This window comes from Colletotrichum destructivum, chromosome 2 (genome assembly GCF_034447905.1).
Source record: "Colletotrichum destructivum chromosome 2, complete sequence".
NCBI lineage: Eukaryota > Fungi > Ascomycota > Sordariomycetes > Glomerellales > Glomerellaceae > Colletotrichum > Colletotrichum destructivum.
Genome location: NC_085897.1, coordinates 4464793 through 4482361, shown reverse-complemented (window position 1 = coordinate 4482361; position 17569 = coordinate 4464793). Strand labels below are relative to the sequence as shown.

General features: G+C 54.8%; 3 protein-coding genes across 3 annotated transcripts; 2 read left to right on the top strand and 1 right to left on the bottom strand.

The window, feature by feature from the left end:
• Positions 1–681: 681 nt before the first annotated feature.
• On the top strand, positions 682–7400 carry CDEST_03553 (Putative ubiquitin specific protease, UCH repeated domain, ubiquitin carboxyl-terminal hydrolase 14). Its single transcript, XM_062919712.1, has 7 exons — positions 682–1090; positions 1149–1663; positions 1763–3222; positions 3287–3671; positions 3721–5568; positions 5624–6718; positions 6815–7400. Exons 2-5 carry the CDS (start codon positions 1555–1557, stop codon positions 5505–5507), a joined length of 3741 nt encoding a protein of 1246 aa, XP_062775763.1. The 5' UTR covers positions 682–1090; positions 1149–1554; the 3' UTR covers positions 5508–5568; positions 5624–6718; positions 6815–7400.
• Positions 7401–12141: 4741 nt separating this feature from the next.
• CDEST_03552 (Putative xylulose 5-phosphate/Fructose 6-phosphate phosphoketolase, thiamine diphosphate-binding) lies at positions 12142–14684 on the top strand (the record flags this gene model as incomplete). Its single annotated transcript, XM_062919711.1, has 2 exons — positions 12142–13657; positions 13744–14684. The coding sequence occupies 2 exons, from the start codon at positions 12142–12144 to the stop codon at positions 14682–14684; spliced, it is 2457 nt and encodes an 818-aa protein (XP_062775762.1).
• A 383-nt stretch (positions 14685–15067) lies between these two features.
• Positions 15068–17515, bottom strand: CDEST_03551 (Putative small GTP-binding protein). Its single transcript, XM_062919710.1, has one exon. The coding sequence runs from the start codon at positions 16362–16364 to the stop codon at positions 15570–15572; it is 795 nt and encodes a 264-aa protein (XP_062775761.1). The 5' UTR covers positions 16365–17515; the 3' UTR covers positions 15068–15569.
• Positions 17516–17569: the final 54 nt, after the last annotated feature.

The window sequence follows — 17569 nt, the reverse complement described above, 5'->3', positions numbered from 1 at the left end:
GGCGGAAGTTTGAGGTCGGGTTGAAGCTCCACGGATGAGTCTCCACCTGGGAGCCAGTCACGTGATATTTTTTCGGTGTGGAGCCAATCAAATGGCACGCAAAGGTCAACTGCTCGACGCTTCAATGAACAATAGTGCTTTATGGTGAGTCCGATCAATGCGGTTTCTAAGGGCATTAAAGTGAACTAGCTGGTACCCGGTTTATTTTCCCTTTTATCTCTGTAGAACGGGGCAACTAGGTCAATTGGCATCGGCCTCCTTCTTAGACTCTCTCGGTCTACACCTGGAGGTGGGATTGGACGTTTTCATTGGGTGTTGTACTTTAGTAAGCTAGAGAGACAAAATGTCACGCGCAAAGTCACCTGATTCTAACTGCAGTATTCAAAGCAGAAGCAGTCGTGGAAGCCACATCCCTGTGTTCCATGTGATTCTAGCCACTCGCGGATCTTACGCCATATTTTAGGTGCCGACTGCGAAGCTAGCTGGCCCCATACCCGCGGGGGCGGCTAACTGACGCAACTTGACACGGCGGATGTTCACGCCCAGCAGCACTTTCCAGATTACCTCATTCACAGCCACGCAGCTTCACCGGGGAAGCTCCGCCGCACCTGAGGTACGTGTCGAACTGCCTAGGTATCTGCCTTCCCCAACCTGACTGCACCTCAATCACTGAACCACAGTGTGCGCTTGGTGCAAGGCTGCCAGCTGCGTCAGCCTATACACGTTTCCACCCTCTCCCCCGCCACACACCTGCCGTGCCTGCCCACCATCGAGCGCGCATAGTTCCTGCCCTGTCCTTAACGCCATTAAGCTGGCGTAATTGTTTTCTGATACTCGCTCTGTGACAGCTTTCTTACCCTTTCTCCTCTAGAGTTTTCGTTTAGTCGGCCTCTTTTACCTGCTTCAGTCTGCATCTAGATACCCGGGAGCTGTTCAGCTTGCATTACCTCCATCACCGTTATCACCGCCGCGGACCCTCACCTGCTTTTGCACGCAAACGATTTGGACAGAGGCTCCATTTGCTCTCGGCTCAACAACTACAACCACAAATCTCTGCAGTTCCGACTCAGGACGAGGTGTGATCCGTTGGGTATCCTCCTCTTCTTCCACCTTGTTCCGTTGGATGTGAGCTAACCCACCATCCACAGTGCCCCGCGTTCATCGACCCTCCGTCAATCCATTCTATCGATCTTCGTTACCGCCGACCGACCTATTCACCTGCAAGCCACCTACCTCGACGTGCATCCGAATTCTGTCTCTCATCAACACCGTTTTGGGCTATAGAGGACAACTCATCGTTCGACCGAGGCGGCGCATTCCCCCCGTGGCGTCGGACTGTCACTGTTCGTCGTAACACTTACACCGTACTCGTCCAGACTTGACGCGTGCCACTTCAGGTTGACGTGCACAAGTCTTTGCGAGGCGGGCTTTTTGAGTGGCGAACTCGACCCTGGGGTGTTGTCTTTGGCATACTTCTGACTTCGCTGCCAAGATCACTGCGCCATACGAGCCACGAAGCCGACTCCTCCGACTGAACCAGTTACAACGCTTACCATGGTCATCTCGGATCAATACTCCATCATGTCACCAAGTGATTCACCAACTGCTCAACACTGGGAGGGAAGACCTGCTTCCGTCAAGGAGAACATTCTTGGAAAGACTGGTATGTTAAAGTTCTGGTGATCTTGTGGTCAATACTCGGCAGTGGGCTCGTTCTCACCCTGGACGTTGTTCTGGTTGTCAAATGCTGACTACTGAGCAGGTCGTCTTGCACCAAGATGGGTGCATGATCTACTCAATTCTGATTTGGATAGTGGCTCATTTGCAAGAATCGATTGGGATCGTGAAGCACGCTGCAGCAGCGCCGGTGTGCCCCATCGCCTTGTTCTTGTGGGCAACCAGAGCACGGCGGAGGGCCGTAATCCTGGCATTCTATCGTGTGTTTGCTGCAATTGCGACTTCCATTTCATCATCAGGACGTCGTGGGACTCGGATCAATTGGTGTGCCTCTGCCGTCCTCTAAACCTCCACTTCCCCCCCAAGGAAACAGACTTTTATCTTCATCACTTGGTTAACGTCAAGGAACCGATACGGCCCACCACATCGGTATCGGACTATCATCCTATGATCAGAGAGGCTTTGCTTGCGGTCGAGCACTTCGCATGCTCGGCACCCCGCTGCACGTTCCAGGTGTCTGTTGAGATATCGCGGCCTCGGCTCAAGCGCGAATGGGTGCGGCTACTCCTTGATAAGCAGCGCATCCTCGACAACCTGGTAAACGCGAGAAAGCACTCGCCGGAGCGTTTCGCAGACGCCAGGGATGATTGGTCTACCACTGCCCCGTCGACATTGAACACCTACCTCAGAGACTTGCTCGACAAGCCCAACCCGCGCAACATTTCCCGGCGTAACAAGCGGTTTCAGGTTGTATTTGGCGATGAGTGCCACGCCATCTTCAGAGCGATTCAGTTTACGGAAGAGAATCTTGATAAAGACGGCGTCTTCGAACCGTACTTCATTCCTCCTAGGTTGGAGCCTGGTACTCCGGGCACACCAACGAAACTCAGCACGTTACGCGCGTTCATCGAGGACCTTCAAGCCGAGGCAGAAAGCCTCATCATCCGGAGCGGGAAGCCTGGCGAGAATCGGCCGTATGTTGGTAACCGGCTTTTCAAAGAGCTCCAATGCTTCGAGTATCCGCAGAACAAAGTCCCTCAATCGTCGACCGAGGCGCATCGAGTTCTTGGCGTCCTCCCCGATTTCGATAAGGCGTTGGTTTTCTTCGCCTACAACCGGCAGTCAACTATTTGCGAGAAGCGACGTCAGACTTACGTCGAAGCACTTCGCGACATTGCCCTTCTGACTGCGGATGAGGATTTCCAGACTCGTGCGATACAAGAGCTAACTATCGTGGAGGGAATGCCCCCACCAAGCGCTCACGGTCCTGGAAACGAGTTGGAAACCCAGGCCTATTCCTTCTTCAGCCTTCAGTACACCGCCAGCGATGACAATGTCGTCTCAGCTTACAACACCAAGCTAGAGCACTCCCCTTCCCAAGCGGATTTTGCTCGAGAGATGCTTCAGATCATTGGCCGCCACAGGAGCAGTGACAGAATCCTCACACATGCGAACGCTCCCATGGACGTCTCCTCAGCTTATCGCATCCTTGAAGCGGATCCACAGTGGCCTGATAACACCATCGTCATGTTGTGTAGTGTCAAGGTATGTCTCTGGTTTGGCTTGTGGTTACAATTCCATGCTGACCTGGCTTGCTTCCGTGCTGTAGCTTAACAAGGACCCTAAGAGCAAGTCCACCGCCGAGGTCGCCATCAAAGCCATGGATGCCATCGCCTCCGACAGAAACAGCGACGAAATACGCCAAGCAGTCAAAGCGCTTGAACAGGAATATGGCCGCCCGCCTCAACAGGAGAAGTCCGAGCCGATAGCTTCACCTAACACGAGCAACCTGCCCGTCGGACTGGAAAACATTGGCAACACTTGCTACTTGAACAGCATCCTTCAATACCTGAACACTGTTGTTCCTATCAAGGACTTACTTGCCCACTATCCTGCGCACGAACTTGGCCTGGATGATTTGGACATCCAACGCCGATTGATCGGCGGAAACAAGTTGAAGATCGACCGTGCCGAAGCAGTCGTTGCTCGTGTTTGTAAGTTTCAACCTCCCATGCAAAGAAGTTCCGCGCTGATTTCTCTTAGTTGTCGAAGAGCTTGATCGGCTGTTGAATGAGCTCGGCGGCTCGCAAGCGTCCGCTATTCGCCCCTCGCAACGCCTGGCTAACGCCGTCCTGCTACCTACCTCGAATCTCACCGACGAGCCCGGCCCGCAAGCAAAGACGACCAATGCCGCGGAGCAAAAAACCCTGGAGGTTATGGGCACTCAATTCCCAGCACCTCCCCCACTGCCTGCAAGGCCTCCCCCAGGACCTCCTGCGCAGAAGTCGGAACAGGTGGAAGATATCGACATGGTGAACGTTACAGTTGATCCAGTTTCTGAATCCGCTAGCAGCGTAAGCTCGCAAACCCTCGTCAGTATGTCCGATATTGACAATGAGAAGCGAGACTTCGTGCCCGAGGACAAGACAGACATTCGAATTGTCTCCCAGCCTATTGAACCACCAGCGCCGGAACTTGTCGTTGATACCGATGTAAAGATGACTGGAGTTGAGTCACCAGTCCTCAATGTCGAGCAACGGGTGCTCAAGGCCTTGGAAACCCAGACTAGGACTTCTGGTACGGAGCAGCAAGACGTCGAGGAGGTGATGGGTAGCATCATCAACCGGCTTCAGGCAGCTATCAGACCCACGAGGACAGACCCCACGGACGGGATCCAGTGGGAGCCGATCATGGAGACGTTCTACGTCGAATTGACCAACCACACGAAGTTTCCCAACCAGGACAAGTACAAGCTGGATTCGACCCTTGAGCGTGCAATCACAGCATACCCTGCCGAAGCCGGTCCGACCAACATACATGACGGCCTAAGCCGCAACTTCGACCTTCAACGAGTCGTTACTGGCAAGGAGGACATCATGCGGTTTACGTCAATCAAAAGGCTTCCTCCCATATTGCATGTACTCATTCAGCGGACCCAGAACAACGGTAACAAGAACATGAACCCCGTTGAGGTTTTTGAGACGCTATACCTTGATCGATACATGGACACACCAGAGGATCCGCAGTTTTTCAAGCTGAGACAAAAAGGATGGGCTCTCCAACAGCGTCTGGAGCAGCTCAACAACATCTCTACTGCCACAGCCGAAGATGTAGAGATCATGGACAGTTTCGTCAACGACTTCGTCCATGTCAACAAAGCAGACGTCCCTGAGCCCGATTCACTTCTTGGAGGCATGCCAGCTTCATCCCTTGCCTTTGCGGGGGAAGACTCGTTGTTTCCGACGTACAACCAGTCCGAAGCATCGTTCGAAAAGATCGAGCCGCCCGAGACGACAGGTTTCATCGTGGAAGGACGGCAGCAGATCAACAACATGCGCGTGGAAGAGGTTAAGACGTACAAAGCAGAGCTCGAAGAACTCTTCTCACAGCACAAGACCCATGCATATCGCCTGCATGCCGTTATCTGCCACAGTGGCCAGCTGCGGGCAGGGCATTACTGGGTTTGGATCCACGACTTCGATACCGGTGTTTGGCGCAAGTATAACGATAGGACTGTGACAGAAACACCTAATACCGAAGAGGTGTTGAAGACACTCAACAGTAACGGCGACCCATACTACCTCTGTTATGTCCAGGCCGGAAAGGAACATGACCTCGTCAAGATCCCCAAGCGCAGCCTGCCGACGTCATCGACCCAAAGCCAAGAGGAGCCACTCAAGAACACGGCTAAGAGCGGAGAAGAGGACGCAGATGGGGACATTGACCTGATAGAAATGGATGGTCAGGTCGCAGGTGCGCAGCCAGCTTTGACAGCTCCGCCAGCAGCAGGCAGACATTGGGCTGGCATCGAGGAACGTGACCAGACATAGGGTGATGGTAGCACGACGGGTGACTTGCGTAAGGGTCACCTATGGTTGAATCGAGGAGCAGGTAACTGAGGACTTGGTCTCTGTTACTACATAGACTTGGGACTAACATGTGACAGGTTTTGGGACGCCTCCTGCTGGTATGCCTCCCCCTCTCCGGCGCTCGTCAAGAAAGAAACGATCAGTCCGTTTCATGCTTGATTGAAGAGACTGCTCCAATTGAAGAAGTGTGGCACTTGAGTGCTGGGGTACAGCTACTTCTAGGCTAGGTAGTTGTATGAAAGCACAAAGGCAACACCGTCACAGTGACTGCGTTGGACAATCCAGTTCTCATTCTGACAGTTGTGCTGGAATCAACCAGGGACTGTTGCCAGCGACAACTTACACCCTTTGTTTGCAGATCAACATTTTCATCCTGCAGCACAATTGCAGAGGCTTGGAGCTTAGGGGTAGGAGTTGTGTAACAGTGTCTGTCTTTGTTATGATAAAATTAAAGCAGTTCCGCTATGAGAACTTTCGTTCTTCCCTACCAACACCAGCAGCAAAGGCTTGGCCTGTTTAGTACCAGCATAACCACATTTTATATCATGATGGGAGCGCTAAACACCAAGTTTACAAAATGAATAGAATCAACTAGAATGATGCTTATCCATAAGTCTGTGCTATTATGCCTCCTGCTTCAAACTTTTATACTGCTGTTTGCTCCCTTACTATTGGTTCACTTTATGCAATGTTAATTTAGTGTGGTCAGTCTACTGAGATCTGAGCGATAATTCAGATTATTGCCAACCGGTCAATGTGGATTTGTCTCATTGGTCGACCAACCAGCGCAGTGACAGACTCCGCCCCTTTGGCTCAGTGGTAGAGCGTCGCACTCGTACTCTCCGTCATGCGAAGGTCCACGGTTCAATCCCGTGAGGGGGCATCACTTTTGCTCTAATGATCACCCGGCTGTGGTCACTACTGATGCTGTGAGCACCCTAGGAGGACAGACAAGAAATAGGGGTCTTGTTTTTTAACCTGTTTGGAGAGCCTTGGAGGGTGGCAAGCATTCCATGGCATTCGATATTTTCGTTGATGTGTTTCTGGCCTGTGGCACGATAGGCGATGGATGCTTTGCTTGAGATGAGGCGAACTGGGGTAAATGTGATGAGACGAGGAGACGGAGGGAGGCCGGCTTCTGGCTCGTGGGTTGTCGATGGGTGTCGATGCTGTTTAGGTGTCAATACTCAACGTCCGAGGTCGATGGCGAGTTGGTATGTACGGAGAGTTCATATCATGAGATATCGTGGCAAAGAGACACTCACCAAAGGGGGGCAGGCTGTCAAGCCAATGGCCGATCTGGAAGCAGTTGCGTAGAGAGAAAGTGGGCAGCGAACAAACCTGCAAGGTCGGGGGCGTGCATGCTTCCCCTGTGAGATGGGAGCGACACGGGTCAGTCTGCGTGACGGGGGAAGAAGGGGGGATCTCGCAGTCTGCGAGATGTCCTCTTTTTGAGGCGGGAGGAGGATATGCTTTGAGAGATCTGGGGCAAGATGATCAAGCAGGCACGGCGGCCGAAGGGAACACAAGATGTGGCTCGAAGGAGAAGGGGATGTACCACGAGATGGAGCACCTCACACACCAGCCGTCACATCAACAGACCATCATCCATCCTACTCTCTTAATTCCGCCGTGAGGAGATGTAAGCCGTGGGCTCATGTCGGAAGAACATGGTAGAGAACTCGTCCGGGGGGGGTTGAGATAGGGAAGGGGACTCCGGGAGGGTGAGGGGGATGTGCGGGGTCATGGACTGCTGTCGACATGACACGAAGTGACATAGGGAGAGAGCCGACAAGATACGCAAGGTGTGGTGTTGAGACTGATCTCGTTTGGCGACGTGAGGGTGCGTTTGGATGATCTTGCAGAGAGACTATGTCGAATTGAATAATGATCATATTGCATGTGCTCGTATAGATAAATAGATGTTCAATCTTTGTGGTATTTGTGGTCTGGGGGTGCCCCTATGCAGATCCTTTTTGCGTCTCGGGTGCGCATAAAACCATTATCCTCGTACTTTCACTCCAAACGAATGCCTCATATCCCACGGTCCCGAGGTTGAGTGATTTTGTTGCGTTCTCCCCTCAGTAGTCTCTCGTCACGTCGCCCTGGCCGTCGTCCCCGTCGTTGATGGGAATGGGCGCAGGAGGCTGCGGGGTCTGGGGCTTGTGACTCGGGTAGGAGGCCATGGTATCTCCCCTTTGTGTCTTTTCTCCTCGTATGTGACTTGCCCAGTCAACAGCGTCAGCTTCGGATAGCTTTTTTGCCCCTGGGGTCAGTACCGGGTGGTGCAAGGTATGGTACCTGAATGACAGGATTCGTAAGTCAAGCCAAGCAGTTTCAACAGCTGACGGCGAGCAAAGGCGTGGAAGAAGGTTCTGTCAACCGTCGTTCGTCCCGGGAGAAGGGGGAAACAGACAAACGGAAAAGTGCGAGAGGGGCGAACAAAAGTATATATGCTTATTGACTTCCCTTTGGGCCTTAGGGGCAACTGATCGCCGGGGGGAAGGGGGGTTGCGTGACGTCAGGTTATCATGGTGCGGGAGTGGTGTCCTACCGCCGTACGAGAGACGCAGCTTGACTGGAGCACGGGCGATTTGCTCAGACACATCTCGTGATCGTGAGCGAGAATGGGTATGCGGGGGTTCTGGGTGGTGGTGGTGGTGATCCAGAGGTCCGGATGAATTGGTTAATTAAGTTGAGCGTGTGAGATTTTGTCAGTGCGGGATCTAGAGAAAAGGGTGTCGTCGGTTGGGGTAGGTATGAGGGGTGTTTGAGGAGAACGTTAGAGTCGCAGTCCCACAGGGGCGGAGGGACCAGGTCAACGAGATTTTCCTGGCTAAAGGATTCGACAGAAACAGCTCTTCGTAATGCGAAATGGGCATCATCGACGCAAAATTGCCGTTCGACAAGAGACTCTTTTCTGTCCCCAAAGAGTCATTTTAAAGAAATGCCGACGCCCGCTGACCTAGCCTCTGCTCAGACTTCTCCATGAATTTCCTGATGAGGGCTACGTCTGCTAGCCAAAGGGCGCCCGACCAAGCCCAGCAAAGCGATGAGTCCTGGGCATCCGTGACAAGATCCCCTCCCGAACTGCTGTTGGTGAACGGCTTGGCTCCCGCGGGGGTCGCCGGCCGATCCCCCGCCCACCCAGCTATGGCCCTTTGACCAACCCACCCCGGTTGGCTCGGGACAAATTCCTGTTGACCCGCATATGAAGTGCATATGGCACAGCTGTCAGAATCCTCTCATTATCAGAACATCGGATTATGAAACGCAACCGCCTGAACGTGCCTCTTGCAACGAGCCTTTCCTACAGGACCGGAACGTCTACGAGTCCGAGAATGCGGTGAATGAACGGCGATGATGCCTGTGGGATAGATCTGATTGACTGTCTCACTGTGAGGGGGGGAGGGGGACTGCGGAGGCGATGAGACAGACAGTTTAGAGGCACACGTATCGTGAGGGTTGTTTAGGCGGCGAGTAAGGCTACGCCTATATAGCTAACAGCGCTAGCGTCCGTGGACCAGTCAAGTTGCTGTAGATTGATGTCGCGGGGGTTTGTCGTATCCGCCAGAAGTGCTCGATGATGCGGGGGTTGTGTATGGCCATCTGTCCTTTGTATCTTCAACGATGGAAACAGAGCCGTTTTCCTTCATCCGAACATCAGGCCGGCGGTTTTCTTTTCTGCAATTGTTTTGAATGGCGACAAAGTCAGTGCCAAACAGACTGCCCACCCCCCTCGCCTTCCCACCGGGCGCACCGACCTGCACCCCGTCCTGCCTGCTCCTCCATTTCATTTTCTGTCAGAGACGATCTGTGGATCGTTGTATGTTTTCGTACCGCTGTCTCGAATAGACGGCGCCTGGCGTCCGCCGTCCGCCGTCCTCGGCGGGAACCCATCCTTTCCTCGTGCAGAACGCGGGCTTACTTGGAACGCCGTTGCGTTCCACCAGCATCTCTCTTCCATCTACTCTCGGTTGGTAGAGTTTGTCAAGGAATTACCCCTCCATCTTTGAGCACGCAAGGTGGGTGAGTGGGTGGTTGACATTATTTGCCGGCGCTGTTATGTCACTGTGGACGATGGCAAAAACCCTGTCAATGCATTTTTCCTCGAGAAGAAAGGCATCATAAGCTTGGAAACGACAGTGCTGGAGGAGTTGCAAACGACCCTCGGTGATTTCCCCAAAGGGCGATATAACAATTTCGATACAGGTCTCCATGAACGCACGACCCTGCTTCCACGGAACTGGTCCCAAGAGCTTCAAGCCCGAGCTCACTACCTGTACCCCGCCCTCTTCGTCTGGTCGCGGCTAAAGGGGCCCAAGCTCCCGTCAAGAAAGGTGGGGTGATGTCTGTAGGGCCGGATTGACACTTGGTGGGGTGTTGCTCGGCCGCAGGGGTGTGCCATGGCTGGGTCGAAGGGCGGGTGGGTAGTGGGTTAAGGGGGGGTGTCAGGGTTTAGACAGTGGACGCTGATCCGCGGGCACATGCTACGATCCAGGCATGCCACGAAATCAGCTGCTTTTGGCTTTGGACGAGGAGCCGGCCGGCTTCCGCCTTGCGCCGTGGGCTGGCCCAGGAAACGCATGCGTGTACGACCAAAACCTGCACGACTGCATTCTCGTATGGTCATTGCGTCCAGTGGTAGGCGGGAGACCAAGCAACCCACCCATGCAGGTGTGCCATAGCACCACATTAGTGGAACGGGCGGGATAGTAAATTACCATGGGGCATACGCTCGCTGACGAAGGGCAAAGACCAGTTGGGGGTTGGAAGACTGCTAGTCGACGAGGCCGTACATGGACGGAACCGTTGCCGGCCGCGGATGTTCGACGCTCAATGCCGATTCAGTGGCCCTGTTTGTCCACAGCGGTCGGTGAGTAGACGCAAATGGCCAGTCGCTCTCGGCCTCGCAGCCAGTGGCTGGCTGCCAGTACGAGGAAACGGTCCGAGACGGCGATGCCGCGGGCCGTATCTACCTAGCCTGGAACTGACGGAGGCTCTGTTCTGTTTGGAAAGCGGAAAGCGGAGCTCTTGCGCACTTGGAGGTGAGACCAAATGTTTCTGCTGTTTTCTCTCGCAAACGAAGCCATAGCCCCGTGATAATAGGAGGACATTTCGTGGCTTGGCGGGCTCTGACGGCACGCCAGGAGGGAAATTGAGATGGCTTCTGGTGTTGTCCTAGGAACTTGCCGCCCCATTCCATGAGAGAGGGCCACCAAATCGCTTGGCCACTATCAATCGATACCGAATGAAGAAGGACATTCTAGATTGGGTCATGGGCGTTGTTGTTGGCAAGAAGAGAAGGGGAGAGACAGAAGGGGCGCCGTCGTCTTCCTTCAGTTGATTCTAATCTAATTCACCTTGACTCACCTCTGCCCCACGCTGTCTCATACCACTCTCACCGAGTCGCGCACATGGCGCCGCCAGATACACGGTAGAGCTGGGGGCATCCGTTAACTGTACGTACCCACCTACCGATTGGCCGAGACGGATGTTCCGCCCAACTTTACCGTCACCGACACCGTCACCGACACCGTCACCGACACCGTCACCAACACCTTCCTTCTCTTCACCTTACGTACCAAGATCCGCTTTCTGAGCCCATGTTCACCACAATACAAGCAAATGCCAAAACGCTACAAATCTTCGCTCTCCAGCCTGCCGAGAGGAAATCAGTAACGGCAAATCCACAAAGCATAATGGCACGCGCATGATCCCAACCGATCCCGCGTGGGGCGTAAGGTGACGTCGGTTGCATGCCGGTCGATGTCGAGGCCGCAGACGAGTCGCCGTCGGAAAATCAGACCACCTCTTCTCTCCACGCACAAACGCTACAGATCAACATCGCATAGCCCCAAGAGCTTGCATGGAATACCCGCAAATTCCTCAGCTCACCTGCAGCCGCTGCCCTTGGTTTTCGTCCTGTCACCCTGTCACCCTGTCATAGAACCGCTTCCGGTTCGCCCAGAGGATGCTGCCACTAGACAAGCCTCTAGGCGGATGGGATGGGATGCCATGCTATTCTTCTTTCCCCACATTGCCAGCCCATCGGACCCCTCCGCCGTGGAACGGTGCGGCTTCCGTACCTGTGGTCGCCGTTTCTTCACCTTGTACCAAGGCGTTGCTGGCTAGGAACGTATACATGCCTCAACCTACAGTGCCGTACCCTCGTATTCCTCCTCCCCTGCTAGCATCTCCTCCCTCTTCACAACATCTGCAACCTTGTCTTCCTACCCCGGTCGGCGCCGTCAACATCGGCTGATAGCTATCGGGCCTGTCTGTGTCTTCTTCTCATGGTCGCTGCCGTCCCCTGCCCATCTCGGATCAGCACCCACGGGTGTGAGAAACAGTCCTAAGCTCGGGCTGGGCTGCTTGCCCGTCACAGCTCGTTCTCTGGGCAGCATGGCTGCATCTCATTCTCTTTCATGCCGATTCTCTGTCCTCTCGTGTCTGAACAAATAGCTATAAAGACAAAGTCCTCTCAGACTTCGTCAGGTCTGTTTTCTTTTCTCTCAAGCCACCACTCCAAAGGCATCTTGGCCTGTACACACCATTACACCACCACTCTACTCATCACTTACACACTTCCGAAATGACCGGCAAGGAGGTTGAATCCATCAGCCCCTACGGCCCAGCCCGGTCGACGGTCAAGGGCGAGCCGCTTTCCAAGGAAGACATTGACAAGTACAATGACTACTTCAAGGCCAGCTTGTATCTGTCCTTGGGCATGATCTTCCTCAAAGAGAATCCCCTCCTCCGGGAGCCCCTCAAGAAGGAGCACATGAAACTGAGGTTACTCGGCCACTTTGGATCGGCCCCCGGCCAAATCTTCACCTGGATGCACTTCAACCGCCTCATTAAGAAGTACGACCTCGACTCCATCTTCATTTCCGGCCCGGGCCATGGCGCCCCGGCCGTCCTCTCCCAGTCCTACCTCGAAGGTGTCTACTCCGAGGTCTACCCGGAAAAGTCAGAGGATATAGATGGCTTGCAAAAGTTCTTCAAGTCCTTTTCCTTCCCCGGCGGCATTGGCTCACACGCTACCCCCGAGACCCCAGGCTCCATCCATGAGGGCGGAGAGCTCGGCTACTCCGTCTCCCACGCCTTCGGTGCCGTCTACGACCACCCCGATCTCATCGCGCTGACCATGGTCGGCGACGGAGAGGCCGAGACCGGCCCGTTGGCGACCGCGTGGCACAGCACGAAATTCCTCAACCCCATCGTAGACGGCGCCGTTCTGCCTGTCTTGCACCTTAACGGTTACAAGATCAACAATCCCACCATCTTGGCCAGGATCTCCCACAAGGAGCTAGAGAACCTGTTCCTCGGCTACGGCTGGCAGCCCTACTTTGTCGAGGGCGACGATGTCGACACCATGCACCAGGCCATGGCCGCCACCCTGGAGCACTGCGTCCTTGAGATACGCAGGTTCCAGAAGCAGGCTCGCGATTCCGGCAAGGCATTCCGCCCCATCTGGCCTTTGATCGTGCTCCGCAGCCCCAAGGGCTGGACCGGCCCCCGCAAGATCGACGATAACTACATGGAGGGCTACTGGAGAGCCCACCAGGTCCCCGTCCCCAACGCCGCCACCAACCCCGAACACCTGAAGATCCTCGAGAAATGGATGCGCAGCTACGAGCCCGAGCGCCTCTTCAAAGACGGCCGCATCTCGGACGAGCTCAAGGCGCTGTGCCCGACCGGCAACCGTCGCATGAGCGCCAACCCGGTCGCCAACGGCGGCGTCCTCAGAAAGCCGCTTAAGCTTCCCGACTTCAGAAACTACGCCATCAAGGTCGACAAGTCCGGCGGCACCAACGCCGCCAGCATGAACAACATGGCCACCTACCTGAGAGACGTCATCGCCCTGAACCAGACCAGCTTCCGCCTCTTCGGGCCCGACGAGACTGAGTCCAACAAGCTCGGCGCCGTCTACGAGGCCGGCAAGAAGGTCTGGATGGGCGAGTACTTTGAGGAGGACGCTAACGGCGGCAACCTAGCCCACAATGGACGAGTTATGGAGATGCTTTCCGAGCACACCTGTGAGGGTTGGCTCGAGGGTTACATCCTGACCGGACGTCACGGTCTGCTCAACAGCTACGAGCCATTCAGTGAGTCTCTCCTTCCGGCGCAGCCTCTTTACAGATGATAATACGCAATCCTATTTTCTGTCTTTTTGTTGCTGACCGAAGCCCAGTTCATGTCATTGACTCTATGGTCAACCAGCACTGCAAGTGGATCGAGAAGGCGCTTGAGGTTGAGTGGCGCAACAAGATCGCCTCGCTCAACATCCTCCTAACGGCCGTTGTCTGGCGGCAGGACCACAACGGCTTCACCCACCAGGACCCTGGGTTCCTCGACGTCGTCGCCAACAAGAGCCCCGAAGTCGTCCGCATCTACCTCCCACCCGACGGCAACTGCCTGCTCTCGACCATGGATCACTGCCTGGCGTCGTCCAACTACGTCAACGTGATCGTCGCTGACAAGCAAGACCACTTGCAATACCTCACAATGGACAAGGCCGTAGAACACTGCACCAAGGGCATCGGCATCTGGCCGCAGTTCAGCACCGACCAGGGCGAGGAGCCCGACCTCGTCATGGCCTCGTGCGGCGACATCTCGACGCACGAATCCCTGGCGGCCATCGACCTGCTGCTCCAGCACTTCCCCGACCTCAAGGTCCGCTGTGTCAACTGCGTCGACCTCTTCAAGCTCATCTCCCACGAAGACCACCCACACGGCCTCACAAACGCCGAGTGGGTCTCACTCTTCACCGACGACAAGCCCGTCATCTTCAACTTTCACTCGTACCCCTGGCTCGTCCACCGCCTCACGTACAAGCGGCCCGGCAACATGAACCTCCACGTCCGCGGCTACAAGGAGAAGGGGAACATCGACACGCCCCTCGAGCTCGCCATCCGCAACCAGACGGACCGCTTCAGCCTCGCCATGGACGCCATCGACCGCATGCCCCAGCTGCACAACCGCGGCGCCGCCGCCCGCGAGGCCTTGCGCAATCAGCAGATCGCCGCCCGTATCGAGGCCTTTGAGACGGGCATGGACCCGCCCTTTCTCAAGAACTGGACCTGGTCCCACAACGGCCTGTGGAAACAGACCGTATCCAAGATCACCAACTAGATTATAAGATGAGATGGGTGCTGGGGGAGGGAGGGAGAGCAGAGCGGGATAGAACCGTTTGGTTCGGGAATGGTTCAGGAATGGCTGTAAATGGGTCGAATGGAAACGGCGTTATTGGGGATATAATGGGGAGAGGGTGCAAGAGGGCAAAGATTATGGGTCGACGATGGGCTGTGGCGGTGTTGTTTACGTTCTCTCGAGAAAAAAAAAGGCAGCGACTCGTTGTTCATCTGTCATGATGTCCATTTCTTCTGATTATCACACACGCCAAAACGACCGACGTCTCCAAATACTAGCCCCGAGTGACCTTGCCAGCAACTTTGAAGACTATCACCATTCAACACGCCTCTTGGTATCTAAAAGGAAAAAAAAAAAAAAAAAGGAAGAATGAGGAAAAGGGAGAAAAGCCACTACTGTCGCGAGGAAGGGAGAAATGAAGGGGAGGAAAAGGAGAGAGAAGCGAAGGTAATACAGAAGTCTGACCGGCTCAGCAAGAGGCACATATGCGGCGAAAATGAACTTGTTTCCCTCTCCCTTTGCTCAAACCTGCCCAACAGGCGCAATATAGAGGCCAAAAAGAGAGAGGGATATGTGCTCTCGAGACTCCCGAAACGCCCCCCTCGCATGAGACCCTTTTTGTACAACGGAAACAACTCAACGACTCCATCGTGCAAGTCCATGGATCCTCCGGCCCCCAACCCAGTGAAACCCACCTAGCCCCTTAAATACAGACACACCACTTTGCAGGGGAAAAAAAAGAACAATGTTGCCGCCCTGCTCGTCTTCTTTTTTGCTTTCATACGTCATAAAGTTTCGTTTGGCTTCCTCGCATTGTTCTCTCACACTACGAGCCCCTTGTCACAAACACACCATTGGCCGCGGGGCTCACCAGCACCGGAGCTTCTTCCATATGGATCCCTTGCCCATCTTCCTGTGAACGTTAGGACCCTGCGGGCCCGGTCCGTGCTTCTCGTTCTCACTACCCGTCGGCAGCGGGCTCAGGGGCTTTGTCATGCCCCGGCGGTCCATCTCCATGTTCTCGTTGACGCCCAGCTCCGCCATACGCCTCGCCTCGACGACGCGACGGACAATGAGAGCGAACGTCTCCTCAATGTTGACCTCGAGGCGAGCGCTCGTCTCCATGAAACCGCATCCGCGGCGGCGAGCCCAGTCCAGGCCCATGGCGGCGGGTACATCGCGGGACTCCTGTAGGTCACACTTGTTGCCGGCAACGATCTTGACAGGAGGGACGGTCTTAGCGCCCGGGGTTGCGGAGACGGTGTCGCGGTAGGAGGATGGGGAGAGACCAGCGCGCTTGGCGCGGTCGGCGTTGTCGAGGCGGGTTTCGGCCTCCATATCGATCAGGTCGTTGAAGTATTGGAGAGCGTCGAGCGAGTCGCGGGAGGTGATGTCGTAGACGAGCAGGAAGGCGTCGGCGCCGAGATTGGACGAGGCCCACATGCCGCGATATTCCTCCTGGCCGGCCGTGTCGGTCAGGGACAAGTGATAGTTCTGGCCGTCGATCTTGCGGGTGATGGAGTACGAGTCCTCGATGGTGGGGTCGTATTCAGAGGTCCACTGGGAGCGGACAAGACGAAGGGTTATGGAGGACTTTCCGCAGCCGCCATCACCGCAGATGGTGATGGAGATTGGTACCGGAGGTTTCTGTGAGATTGACATTGTGTATTTGCTTTGTTCCGTAGTGCGGGACACACACGCAAGACAAGATTGGTGGCGGGCTGATGGTGTTGGTCGAGGTGCGGGTCCTGCTTTGCGACGGACGGGGGCAGTTCCGGGGTCGCTGCCGTCACACGTCGGTCACACGGGGATCGCGAAAGTCGAATTTGCACACGGCGTCGGGTTTGGCGGCGCAAAGCTGGCGAGTTTTATATTGAGCAGAAAAGAGTGAGGAAGAGAAGCGAGATTCGACCAGAGCCGCTCAAGTGGTGTTGAGAAAGAAAAGCGAGCTCTTGGAGAGAATCAATGGCGAGAGTTGAACTCAAGAAAAGCTGGTTGGGCAATCGAGTTGGTGGGTGGGCAAGGCAGGATAAGAGAAATTGTCGGGTCTTGGTGGTGGTGACCGGTGGTGGTAATCAATCGGACGGCAATGCAGCAAGCGGGTGGTGGTTTGATTAGCTTGGTTTCGGCTCTCAGACCGCGCGCGCGGTTCGACCGTTTTGCTTGTTCGAGTTAGAATGTAAGCCAAGAAAAGAAGGCAGTGGCGGCAGCGTCGGCGGGAGCGACCCCCCGAAAAAGGGATCGTTCGTTTGGGACCGTGTTTGCGTCTGAGGGTAGTGCCGTCTTGTTATTTCTCTGGCCCGATGTGTCGTGGGCTCGTGATGGTGTACCTGCAGAATGGACGTCGAGCGGATATTCGCGGTGGTGGTAATTGGACGCGACTCGGCGCAAGGCGGACGGATGAATCGATGGATGGTGGATGGATGATGATGGTGGTGGATAGAAAGAAGGATGTTTCGGGGCGGCCGGGAAAGGCTTTGATGGATGCGTCTGCCTTTTTGATTTCGTCCGTAGCAAGCAGGAGGCAGGAGAAAGAGATAGGAGGAGGTGGGTGGCAGGCAGCGTGTTGCGCCTTCCCAGAAAACCGGCCGAGTGGCAACGAATGAACCGGGAAGGATTGATGGATGCGATGTGATGTGATGTAGTGGATGTACTTTAGGTTTTGTGAGCAAGAAGAGGAAAAGAAAGAAAAGGGAATAAAAGTGAAAAAGAACAAAAAAAGAGTAATAATACGCCTCACTTGAGTAGAGTGATGGTAATAGGTACCAATAGTAGAGAAAGAATACAGTACACACTGTTCTTCTCAGTGCAGGCAGACAGACTCAAGAAAGGCAGTAAAAAGGAAAAGCGGATGACTCTAGGAGGAA